We start from the raw sequence: 13,548 nt of genomic DNA, 5'->3' as shown, positions 1-13,548 counted from the left end.
TCTCTGTTCTTCTGTTTTGGGTTTCTTTGATTTCTAAATTTATATTTCTTGCCTTCTCTTTGCTTTGGGTTTATTTTCTTCTTCCTTTTCTAAGTTCTTGAGATGGGAGTTTGGGTTGCTAATGTGAGAAGTCTCCTCTTTTCTAATGTATATTTTTAATATTATTAACTTCCCTCTCATCACTGCTTAGCTGAGTCCTCTAACTTTTGATAGCTTGTCTTTTTATTTTCATTCATTTCAATGTATTTTTTTCTTCATTTTCCCTTGAGAGTTCCTCTTTGATCCGTGGATATTTAGAAGTGTGCTCTTTGGTGACTGGGGATTGTCCTGTCATTTTTCTCTTATGAATTTCTAGTTTGATTCTGAAACCTACGGCAGCTGGAATTAGATATTCAATACCATAGACTTACTGGCAAGCCAGAATTTCTCTACAAAGAATGAACGTTCAGACTTATTCTTTTTGGAATCAGAGAGTTGTGTTCAGACTATACTAAACCACCTATCTAGAGACAACCTACTTAATTAGCAAAGTTAGTTTGTATTTGTAAAATACAAATTGACGAAACATTTCTTTGACGTTTTAGAAAGCTGTTACTTTATAAAGCATTATGCATAAAATATATATTATTATCCTAGTTCACTCATTCAGACTGCTGACTTTATCATCATTAACATTTCTAAATATATATAAACCTAGTGATAGGGGAAAAACATATGTAAGAATCCAAAAGACTTGCCTTGAAACCCAAACATTAAAATCAATTCATTTGACCTCTGCTCAAGGTAGTAATTGATTTTTGTTTATTATGCTGTGACTAGTATATGTTTTCTTTTCAAGAAAGCTATGATTTATTTGGGGCAGATAATAAGAATAAGCACATTAACTATGAGATGAGACAACCCACCATCAAATAATTTAGGAGGACAATAATAAATCAAAGTACATGTAAAATCATATTTTTTCATGTAACATGTATAAGGATGACTTTGCATTAAGTTTCATGTCCCCTGTTTCATGCAATGCTGTATTGCACAATTCCTTCAATAAAGAATTTTCTCAAAAAGTTGTTTAAATGAACTATTACTTGAACATGCTTAATTTCAATCACCTGGCAACACCTTAAGTGTGAATCATGTAATTGTTTAGTGACATATCTCAAATAAACATACCGCCATGAAAAAAGAAATACAATGACTTCATCAAATAAGCTTGAATCACAAATTTATGCTTTTTCACTCTGTTCCTATATTTTTTATGGTTTAGATTATCGGGATTCCAGCTGCCATCCTCAATAGTCAGCACGGGATCTATCCTCACGTTGTGGTTCACGACAGACTTCGCCGTGAGTGCCCAAGGCTTCAAAGCCCTGTATGAAGGTAGGACATTTCTGGGCTCTGGACACACATACTGTCCAGACCATCTCCTACTTGCCACACGGGATTCAAGATTTCAATGCAAACACAAGCCGCTATTTCAGAGGTGGTTTGATGTTATAAACACTTGACTCTTGTGTAATATATTGATTGCAGAATACTGTCTACTATTAACTGCCAAACTTTCCAGGGCAAAAACGTGTGTTTACTATTTTCCTTTATTGGCAGTACTCTTTTTTGTTGGAGAAGTGGTTTTTCTTTTGATGTGTGGCAGAGGAGTTTTGAAAATTTTGAATACGAACTCACAGCACTGCTGTTCTGTGAAAAAATCATTTTTAACTCAGAAGTGTTTTAAGAATGTAATTCTTAAACTTTTCGCTGGACAGTAATACTGTTAGTGCTAAAGTAAAGATAATTCCATGACATGTTTTTCTTGTCAAAGCCGAAACTTTTAATTGAGAAGATTACTTTGGTTTTACCGTTTGGTCATTGCAAGGCGTCTAGATTTTGTTTGTGTTTTCAGATTTTGTGCCTAGGAACCCTTTGGAATCTTGATATTGTTGAACTATTGTTGAACTTGGGGATGGAAATTTTAAAAAGATGAAAGAGAATTCAACCTTTGAGAGAGGAAGTAATAATAATGATCTTTTCAGGAATTCAGTTTTAAGAAATTACTAGTAATTCTTTAAGCATAAATGCTGAGGTGTGTCTGTTTTTGCCTTGATTTTCAGGGATAGTTAAGATTTTCTTTCCTGTGTAATACAGAGAGTATTATTTTTAATATAAGTATACCCCAGAGCCTGTGAAGTGACAATAGGCTAGAAGTAGGGGTATAAACTAATCCCTAGTTTCACCTCCTTTACTTAGGATGTTGTTCTGGATTAAGTCACCTCTGCATAGGCTTTTGTTTGGAGTACTCAGTGCACTTGGGGAAAAATCATTCTTTGTGGAAAGATAAAATCTAGTGTGCTTTGTGCAGCTGAACTTGGCTACTATACAATTATCAGAAAACATGAGGGTAGAATTTCGTGTTTGCACAGTCAGACCAATTTATCCTTTTATTCCGTGTTTCAGATGGAATGATGTTTAAGATTGTTTACTCTTCTGACTCCAGTGTCTTTCAGGCCACTGCATTTATATATAAACTGATATCAGTATATTTATTATACTTAAAGGTGTTTAAGTCTATTACCATTGGGAAGCAATTTAATCTTTGGAGAGTAACAAGCTAATTTAAGGTTAATAGGTGCTTTTAGCTTTCAAATGTGCATATACCTACCACTTCCTACATACACTAACTTCACATAATTTCTTTTTTGCTCAACATTACGAAAGTATTTCTAAGGCACCCTGTTCTAGCTACCTGTGAAGCATAACTCGTCCAGTCACCATACCTGGTATTTGCTCAGATGGTTGATAATGCTTCAATATTTTAGAATCTGGCGACCTTCCTCTTCTTCCTGACAAAGTTGGTACTTGAATATTACATTTTGCTCAATTTCCTAAGACACATGTGGAAACTCAGTTGATGTTGAATGATTGCCAAATGAGTAATTCTGTTGACTCTTTCCGCACTATTGTTGCTGGTATTATTGGTTGCCATGATGGTATATAACACACAATTGGTGAGATTGTCTCTCTGTTGGAAAGAATATTTATGAATTTTAAAAAATGAGGATAAAGGTAAGCAGGACCAGGAGTTAAGTTAAATGTGCATTTTAAAATTGTTGATCTGTGGACATGCTCTTTTTGAAATTTATAGTTTAAATAATGACATTATAATATAATCTGATATTTAAAAGCAGATACAAGCCTTTTTCTTGAATGGAAAAAAAAAAGATACTGCATTAAAAGTTTGTCAGCAAAACCAAAATTGTATATAATATTTACTATCTCTATTTTAAAAGTATTTCTCCATTAGCTTTAAGGTCTCCTGAGAAAATCAATATGTACTATCTGGAGAAATAAAGTTAATTGTGGTCTCAGCAGAGGATTAAGTCCTGGAGAATTTATCCAGAAAAGAGTAAAGCTTTCACTGCAAGCACCAACTGATTTATCAGTAGTCTAATTTCCCACATGGACATTAGATACAGCTGTAGGCAATGCCACTGAAAAAAAGTGAGATTTTATGAAAAATACTGCATAAAATATTCAAAAATACCTAGTCAAATAAAATATAAAGCAGAACCAATGATAATGGTCAGAAAATCATATAAATTTTTTGGGGGGAACCAGAACACAGAATCCTCTGAGGGACTCAGATTTCCTTGTTTCCCACAAGTTTTTATTTTGATGATACTGTCCATCAAGTAATTAATATAAGCCAAATGATGTAATAAAATTCTAATGTTTTGCCCAAGATCTCTAAAGGAAATTTAATTTAGATATAAAACAATAGATCAGCTTGTTCAAAAAAATAATATTCTGTAGCCTTAAACTAGTACTATGTTTTTCAGTTAAAATTAGAATTTATTTAATATTACCAGATTGATGTTTAAATTTTTAATTTAAGTTCTTTTGGTTAAATTGGAGAAAATGTTTCAAACTTTTAAAATCTGTCTAAACATGATAACCTTGATAACAAGCTTAATCCGAGCCCTGAACTTTGTGGTTTTCTGGCAGTAATTTGGAATAGGCATTATTTACATAAATTATTATTCATGTATGGAAATATTAAACTACATAATGAGTATGAAAACAATAATTTAAAAATTCTAATTAATACATTCAGTCATTGAGTTTAACCCTGGAAATTAAATGGAAATATTTATAAATTTCAGAGTAACATTGCTCATCTATAGTAATTGACTCTCTAAATGTGGAGAGACCTTCAGGGTCTTAGTAAATTTATAGACTATCAGTTAAATCAACATATTCCAATGCATACATACTTCAGTAAAATTGAAGTTCATCACTGAACATTGTTCTTTATAGTAAACCAAAGAATTTGCATATTTTTTGGTAAATTTATAACAGAAAACACAGAGACTACACATAATGTACCATGACATGGATTACTATCAGACCTTCTGTATTTGCCCAGTATTGAAGTATTATGTATGTAAATAGGATTTATTCATATATTTCTATTTGCCAAATTTATTTCACTAAGATTTCAATTACCAACAAAATGCTTCATTTATTTCATAAAGATTATGTATGACTTAAGAAAATATCATTTCGGAGACCAGAAAATTAACATGGCATGTCAAGGCATGGCGAATATTATGCAATGACAAACATGCATGACAAGGCATGGCCATCAATTGACTTGAGGACAAGGAGAATAAATCAATTTGGTGACATGAAAATCTAGACAATGTGACACAAAGAACCTGTCTCTCTTTTGATTTTTTTCACTTTTTAAAAGGAGATTCCTCTTTCTTTCTTCCTTTCTTTTTCTTTCTTTTTGCCTTTCCCTTCCTCCCTTCCTTCCTTCCTCCTTCCCTCCCTCTTTCTTTCTTTCTTTCTTTCTGAGATGCCTCTATTTCTAATGGATTTTTTTATTCGTGACAAAGTAAATGTTAGAAACACTCACGTATATATCATGAAAACTTTTCAACATGACATTTTAGTTATTTTGGTCTGAAGTCTGATTTATTTTTAAATGACTTTTCTTGTGTTAATGCACATGTTTGCTTTTGTTCTGGATATCATTCAAATATTTTGCAGTCTATTTCCTAATTTTTATTTGCTGATGTTTAATCATTTTATTCTTGATTAATTTTGTTTAAATGTAGTTTTCACAAATTATTTACCATAACTTAGGTTGACTTTTTAGACATTTTTGAAGGTGAAGTAAGTTTTCTTGGACATTGGTTGTATTTTTTATAATTCTATATTTTCTGTGAGATAGAGTTTTTTATTTTATTTTATTTTATTATGTTATGTCAGTCACCATACAATACATCATTAGTTTCTGATGTAGTGTTCCATGATTCATTCTTTGCATATAACACCCAGTGCTCCATGCAGAACGTGCCCTCTTTAATACTCATCACCAGGCTAACCCATCCCCCCACCCCCCTCCCCTCTGGAACCCTCAGTTTGTTTCTCAGAGTCCATAGTCTCTCATGGTTCATCTCCCCCTTGATTTCCCCCACTTCATTTTTTTTTTTTTGTCTAATACCTTCTTTTTTTTTTTTTTTTGTCTAATACCATTTACATTTGGGTAGAAAACACCAACTCTGTGATTCAAATTAATGAGTCCAATGTGTATTCATTAGAATCAATAGTTTCCTTGTATAGAACATTTTTCAAAAGTCTAGGGCAATTTCATCGGTTGGGAACCAAATTTTCTTTGAACAATTGGCAAAGGTTTTTTATCTATGGGAGAGCAGATGTTTCAAAGGAATCAGAATGAAAATCATATGCATATTTTGACATGGATATTTATATCTGGTAAGGTAGAAGGAAGGTTACACTGGATTCTTGTCTAAGGCAAAATTGATAAATGGTGGGACACTATTCTTTTCAAGATTTCTTTAAAAATATTTGCTGACATGGTAGCTGAAAAGGGAGCACTTTAATGACAAATGTAGATAGTCATACATTTTGATCATAAGACGCTGATTTTACACACTGAGGATTTGTCTTTCCACATTTCCATCTTAGAATGTACCGGACTTCTATTTTATGCATGTAATATAAGAAGCTGAGTGTCAGAATCTATTTGAATGAAACAAATACTGGTAGTATAATGAGGAGGAATTTGACATGCTAAATAGTAAAAATTTACTTGTGGCAGGAAATCGTGTTTCATACAAAACAGTTCATTAATTGGAATGAGAAAAACAATTGTCCATTAAGATAGTTTAAGAACCTCCCCTGGGTTATTAAATACTCTTCTAAAGGATTTTTTTCAAGGTTTATTGTCTTAAAATCATTCATTCTATCAATTATGACATGCTCTGCTTACTAAGGTGTATGTATCTCTGTGGATCAATAGATGATAGGTACGTGATGCATATGTGTATGTGTAAGATGGTATGAACTCCTGTGTATATTTTCTTATTAAATTCTCACGAGATTCTTATAAGTGAAATAAAGTTGCCTAACATTATCAGGTAGAGAAAGTGAGGTCATAACTTACAGTAATTTAGTTGGCCAAGACCCCATAGCTACAGAATTGTGAAAGCAGAGATTAAACACAAGTCCACCTCTTTCCCGAGGTTGTAATTCTTTTTTTTTAAAGATTTTATTTATTTATTTGATAGAGAGAGACACAGCAAGAAAGGGAACACAAGCAAAGGGGGAGTGGGAGAGGGAGAAGCAGGCTTCCCCCTGTGCAGGACCCTTGGGATCATGACCTGAGCTGAAGGCAGATGCTTAATGACTGAGCCACTCAGGCGACCCCTGAGGTTATAATTCTTAACCACTTACCACATAGCCTCCCATATACTTATGTTTACTTGTGTATGCATATGCAAATGCACGCTCATGAATGTGTGCTTTGATACATATGTGCATACACACAAAGAATTATATTTTGTATATATACATACACAAATACATATGTGTGTGCATGGATGCACATATGTGCACACCTGAGAACGTGTATGGGGTTACTCAAATGGACACACAGATGTCCTCATTCATTCTTTCTCTCATTTATTTACTTAGCATTCATGAGCATCTCCCAGAGACCCAGTGCTGAGCTAAGTGATAGGAATACAAAGTTGAGAAGGGGGGTGTTGGTTCTGAAGCCATAGTGAAGGTGAAAATGGCCCCATTCAAGGGAACATAGAGAGTAGTTGGTGTTTGACAAGGTCGGGCAAAGAAGGAAGGCCAGCTGCCCTTGGGGGCCAGGTACAGGTCATTACAGAATTAATGCTTGGGCTCTATCTCAGATAACGTGTTTAAAAAACTCATGTGGCAAGTGACTTCATCGTTTCAGGCGCTGAATAGAAGCTCTGCAGGAAGATAGGAATGGGGGGATCTTTCTGAGCGAGGAAGAGTCATGTACAAGACTATGGAGAAAACCGATTACCGTGTTTAGGAATGCAAAGCAAGGGGAGGTTGATGGAGGACTTCCTGGAGGGGGAGATGCCAGGCCTCCATTGTCCTCAGGGTTCATGGGGGCCTGGAGCACAGCACCTCTGCCCCCCTCACTCAAGGAGGTCGGGTTTACATGGTTTCATCTGTGGCTTACAGCACTTCCTCCATGCCATTCAGAAAGAAAGGCTGAATGAATTCCACTGGACTATTAAATAAATAGCATTTTAATCTGTGCTTCCATTTCACAATTTGTCACCTTTGGGCCTTTAAATCATGGCTGTAGTGTTGGAAACCATGCAAGGAGAGGGGAGATATGGATCTGGTAAGTTCCGAATTCCCACAGCATTTTCACCTTCAGACTGGCTGGCCTTCGGTACCATCTCTAAGCTCCCCTGTTTCCATGTCCTCAAGGGCACTAATGGACTCTGAAGGAAAATTTGACTCCTCGACATTAGTCACCATGTAAATATTCAAAACTAGTTTTTTTTTTTAAGATTTTATTTATTTGACAGAGAGAGACACAACGAGAGAGGGAACACAAGCAGGGGGAGTGGGAGAGGGAGAAGCAGGCTTCCCGCGGAGCAGGGAGCCCGATGCGGGGCTCAATCCCAGGACCCTGGGATCTTGACCTGAGCCGAAGGCAGACGCTTAATGATTGAACCACCCAGGCGCCCCTCAAAACTAGTTTTTGATAAGAAATCTACCTTTGACCACAACTTAATTTCATCTAGTATTTTTCTTCTCTTTTTTCCCCCTCAATCCCTAAAAGGAAAACCACTAGTAAGTGTCCCAATTAACTGATGTGAATTTGATTTTCCTTCTGGTTAGCACATCCTCTCATCTAGAAGTTTCTAAAACAGCACTGAAATGATTTAAAGACAAAGAGATTAGGTGGTCCACAATGTGCTCAAACTGTTCATGTCTAAAAAATAATAGACTTAATACAGGCCATTAAATTAAGCTTGCAAGGACTTAAAATGAATTAATTTCATTTATTATACATTTATGTCATGGATGCAAATGGCCAACATTTTCATGTACTCCTTAGTTTTTCCTCGGGGAGCAGGGGATCTTGGCTACAGGGCAGTTCTTTCGTTCTGGGGTTCACCAAGTCAGTAACTCTGGGGCTGTGGTGGGGCTCCAGACAGACCGTGTGTCTCTTGTTGGCTGAATATATTTGGCATTTCCCTCTGACACATCCCTCAAGCAGAATTTTCTTTCCTTTAACACGCATGGATCTGGACTTAGAAAGAGCATCTAGATTATTACCCTTCAAGCTCAAAGCTTTATTTAGAATGTCAGCACTGATTTATTTCTCCCTTGAAGTGATTATCCGAACTTAACCTGAATTAAAGCATGGGACATGAATGACCCACCTGGCAGGAGAGAAAGCTTTCTGACCAAGAACGGGATGTCAAAGTGACAGCACTTAGCTGTCCATTAGCTGACCCTCGAACGTCATCTTGGGTTTATAACAGGGACTGAGGCTGGAACAGATGGGAACTTCTAGAATCCCTTTCCTCCCGACTATTTTGGTCCTGTGGGTCGGTGAACCCAGGTAAGGACACACCTTTACCTTAGAGTGAGCAAAGCTCTTGGCCCTCATAGCAGACCTTGTCTGGGTGCACTTGTCAGAGACTTGGTATCTGATTTGCAGGGGTTTTCAACAGCTGCTGCATGAGAACTGCTAAGCAGAGATCTTAGAACGGCACTCGAAAATAATCATTGCTGTTAGTACTATCAATACTAACACTTTCAAAGAGCACAGGCATAGGAGAAATAGGATTCCTTTCTGAAAGTACAATGTTAAGGCAATCAGATAACAGGGCGGAGTAAAAGAGATGCAGACCTGCCATAAAGAAATGAGTTTCACCAATCTAGGAGGGATATATATAACCCATGGCTATTGACACACTTGATGAAAGAAAAAAAGATAAAATGAGTGCCAGAGGCAAAACACATCGCCAGAGGCAAAGCCACGTTCAGTCCAGCTCCACCAAGAGGAGTCGCACAATCTGAGATGAGAGCATTGAGTCTGAGAGTCCACTGAACAGCCATGCCTGTGGGCGTGTGGATGCAGGGAGTCCACTTGAATCTTTCCCTATCCTGTATCTCTGACCTTCTCAATGTAGGGGTCATGGATCATCTCAATTCCTACACGGCTGGGAAATGACATGTACGATTTGGTGTGGGTGTGTTTTTTCGGTGGAAAACATTTCTCAGGCTTCAGCAAGTTCTCAGGAATTCCATAACGAATGAAAAGGTCGGAATGACTTGTGTAGATGGATGATAAAGCTCTGCTCACCTGTGGCATCAAATGCTCTTTTATCTGATTTCTATCACTTCCCTTATTTCTCATTTCTGTTGTTCTGTCTGCCTCCACGTTTAAGCAAGAAGCCTTCAGGTTACAATGTGGCATCACATATTGGTCTAAAGTGAGAGAAAAAGGAATGTTACATTGGTGTAAGTGGTCTAGTTCCTGTGAATTGCAATTTATTAATTTGGCATTTTGATTATATATATATTGGTTCTGTGAACTTAATTAATGTGTATTTACCCGAGAGAGATGAAATCTGCTTTCTGTGCATTAGAAAATCTAGTTTCTGATTCAGTAGTAGATTACTATGAATTCATTAAAATAATACATTCTGCAGGGAGGCCTATGGAGAGAGACTGAGCCAGGCTTTTGCCCTGACAACACACACGTGCACACATGTACACACACACACACCCTCATTATTTTACTATGTATAATATTCTTTCAAGCACCGCTATAAGGAATTTTTTTTCCAATTGCTCATACTATTAAAAAGATTCAGTTAGTTCTAATCCTGCATGTATTGATATAAAGGGATGACCATAATATATGAAAGGGAAGAAAAGGCAGTATAATCCCATTTTGGTGAAAAATGTGTTTTTAAGTACTTACACAAATGTGTCTTCACGTGTGTGTGTGTGTGTGTGTGTGTGTGTGTGTGAGTGAGTATCCATGTATCATGTATATGCATTGCATACATTCACACTTGTGTGAAAATTCAGGGAATTGTTACAGCACGTTACTTTGGGGAGGAATTGATGGGAAGAATTAGGAAGAAGGATTGCTTGAATTTTCTCTGTATAGTTACATCGTTTAGCTTGTTGCAAGGAGCATTAAAAAAATAAATAATGAGCATCATAGAGGAAGCTATTTCTGAAGAGAATGTGGAAATCAGTATACTTAAGTGAATCTCTGACTCACCTGGAAGTAGAATGAAAAGTTGAACCAGGTGATCAAAAGTTCTTCGATATCATATGGTTTTCAAATGGGTGACTTACTGCCTTCAAAGACCATCACTGCAGCTGAAATGTTTCCATCATTTGAAAATAAGAGAAAACAATGCATACTCACGAAAGTCCACATACAGAAATAGTAGCCTAACAGGGACATGATAAAAGGCAAACTAATTCCATAGAAAAGGCATCTTCCAGATCATTATTTGGTAACAAAATAAGGATTGGTCAATATTTGTCCTTACTGGGAATTCCCAAACCATGAATAATGTACTTGCATTTCTTAAGATATTTTATCTTGATTATAATCTGTTTTATTCTTTGTACCCACTCATCTCCCAAGATTGATTATTTATTTGTTTGTTTATTTGTTTGTTTGTTTTTAACCAGTTTCTTGTGTCAAATTGCTTCAAGCTTGTAAGCATATATACACACAATATATGGAAATAACTCATCTCAGGTAATGTTTGAAAAATAAAAATTGATCATTATTTAAGATGAACCTTTACAAATAAAAATTATGAGACTGAGTGATTTTTGAATAATCTCCCATTTTTTGCTGCCAGGGATCTGCAACGTGTGACTCAATACAGTGAAAATCAGATGACCTCTCTCTCTCTCCATTGAAAGACTGTCAACCATTGGCTGGCTATTATTTGGGTACCGAGGATGGCAAATTAGTTTCTGGGGAAACTAATTACATAAATGTCTACATGTGGATGAGGGCATAGATCCTGAGGTCTGGTGTGATCCAGTTTCCCAATCACTACAAGTGTGCCCCTCACACGTATAACATATGCATTGATAGCGTCTAACCTTCTGAGATGAAGAATAAATGGCACTGGCCTCAGAGAGTTGCTGAGAGACAGAAAATTAGCTACTGCAAAGGTTTGGCTCAGTCTCCGGTTTGTAAAAATTTTAATCTATGCTTCTCGTTCTGCAGACTGGCATTGAAGATGCCCTCAATAGGTATAGTGTGTTATTATTTCTTTAAATTGTGAATTGTATAATATCCTTCTTTAATGCTTATGCCCCTCTCTCTCTTGCTAATATCCTTTTGCCACCCTATTCCTGGACACCTGTGTCTGCCTCTATCTCACCTTCTCTCTGCTTTGTGTCTCTTTGTCTTTTTTACTTAGTAAAAAAAAATTGCCAGATGTTGATGATTTTTTGTTTTTCCAAGTGAGAATGCAAAATGCCATTTTATCCCAGGTAAGAGGTTGGGTGGTACTTGTTGGTTTTAGGACAAGCTTGGAAATTCGACCTTGTGGTCAGGGTTACTTCTTAATTTTTCTCAAATCTCAACTCATGTATGTGGGTATCTTTGCTCTTGTTTTGTTGTTGATCATTATTTTAAAATAACAGGAGTATAAGATAGAGAAAATGGAGGAAAGGCAAAATTACACTTTTTTTAAGTTGCTGCTGGTTATAGTTGGTTAGTCTGAGCTAACATAAGGAAAAGATGTGAAAGAATGAAGTTGATTTGGATTATGAAAAGACAAAAAAAACAGGATCCTTCTGAAACCAGAAGGATCCAAGAATGTTGGAAAGAAATGTTAAATATTTAAATTAGAACAAAAATATTACAATGTGATAGATATATCAAAACCATTTTAGTTTTAAAGATAGTGAAACACCTCCCCTAATCAGATCCTTCTGTGAAAGATATATATGTTACATTAAATATTATCAGTCTGTAGCTATATGGAAAACTTAAACTCTAAACAATGCTTCACACTCTGATGTATGGTGGCATAAACACCAAATATGCATCCAAATGATAAAACGGGATATAAATGTTTATCTGCAGAGTTCTTAAATCAGTCTACAGGAGATTCAGAATTCATTTCCATTCCTGACTTTGCATTTAGCATGTAAATTTATTATCATTTCTGATATTCTTGCTACCTAAGGTTGACGGGTCACTGAGTGTCAAACAGCCATCTGTGTTGCTAAATCTAAGCATAGTTTTCAAAGGATATGTTAGTCTAAAATGTTTCCAACCTTATTGGGCAGTTTCTTCATTTTTATTGCTTAATTGTAGTCAGAAAATGGCCATTTACAATCTCTTCTGAATAATAGATATGATGGCGACCTCTATAGATTTTATATTTCAAGAGATGGTCCATTATGGGTTTATTCTTAGTTTCAACCAAACGAGGCACTGATTCTATTGATTAACTGGAAACAGCATCATATAGAGTTGTATTATGAGTTGGTACATTTTTCTATATTTTTAGAACAGTTTTAGGTTTATAGAAAATAACTCATCTCTTATTATTTTAAATGCTTATGTCACCTCTCATTCCTTGGTGCTAATCAGAGGGGCAGAAACCAAAATAGGAAATACCTTTGATTGTACCCAAGTATTGATCAAATGATTAAAACTCAGAGGTGAAATTAAGCTTATAAATTAAGAAAATGAATAACTTTGTCTTCTATTTGTGTTCTCCCAAATCTTTTCTCTAAAAAACAATTACGGAAAATCTTGTGCTGCTCAACTATCCATTTCAAGACAGTAGAGGTTTAAATGCCCTTTCTACTCGGCCTCTGTGTTTGTTTTAACTAACTTCCTTGCAGACATTCTTGACATTGGTTCTTACAAAATATAACCTTATATTTCTTTCATATCCTCAGGGAGAAAAAAATATCACTTAATGCAAAAAAGAGTGGCCTGGGGACTGTCAACTTGCAACATTAATTTATACACATCCCATTAAGCTTCTGTAGTCATTTAGTCAAATACATCTTCAAATTTTAATTTTGTTTTTTCAAATCAGGCATCTCTTTTTCCTAAAATATGTTTTTAAATATTAGAATAATGGAATGGAAAATTCCATTTGGAAAGAGAGGAGGGTGGGTGAGCAGACAGCTGGTGTGTGGGGGACATTGCAATTTCCTCCTGCA

At 35.7% G+C, this 13,548-nt stretch overlaps 1 protein-coding gene across 1 annotated transcript in view; it reads left to right on the top strand.

The window, feature by feature from the left end:
- Positions 1–13,548, top strand: part of CSMD1 (CUB and Sushi multiple domains 1) — a 1,681,733-nt gene that overhangs the window by 255,511 nt on the left and 1,412,674 nt on the right. The window contains exon 6 of the mRNA XM_088021297.1: positions 1,265–1,377. Within this exon, the coding sequence (XP_087877423.1) occupies positions 1,265–1,377 (113 nt within the window). The remainder of the gene's footprint in view (positions 1–1,264; positions 1,378–13,548) is intronic.

This window comes from Eumetopias jubatus, unplaced genomic scaffold (genome assembly GCF_037043125.1).
Source record: "Eumetopias jubatus isolate StellerSeaLion01/CBP00866 unplaced genomic scaffold, mEumJub1_p1.0 scaffold_2, whole genome shotgun sequence".
NCBI classification, from domain to species: domain Eukaryota; kingdom Metazoa; phylum Chordata; class Mammalia; order Carnivora; family Otariidae; genus Eumetopias; species Eumetopias jubatus.
Note: the sequence above shows the minus strand (reverse complement) of the source record. Positions and strands in the feature narration are given on the sequence as shown.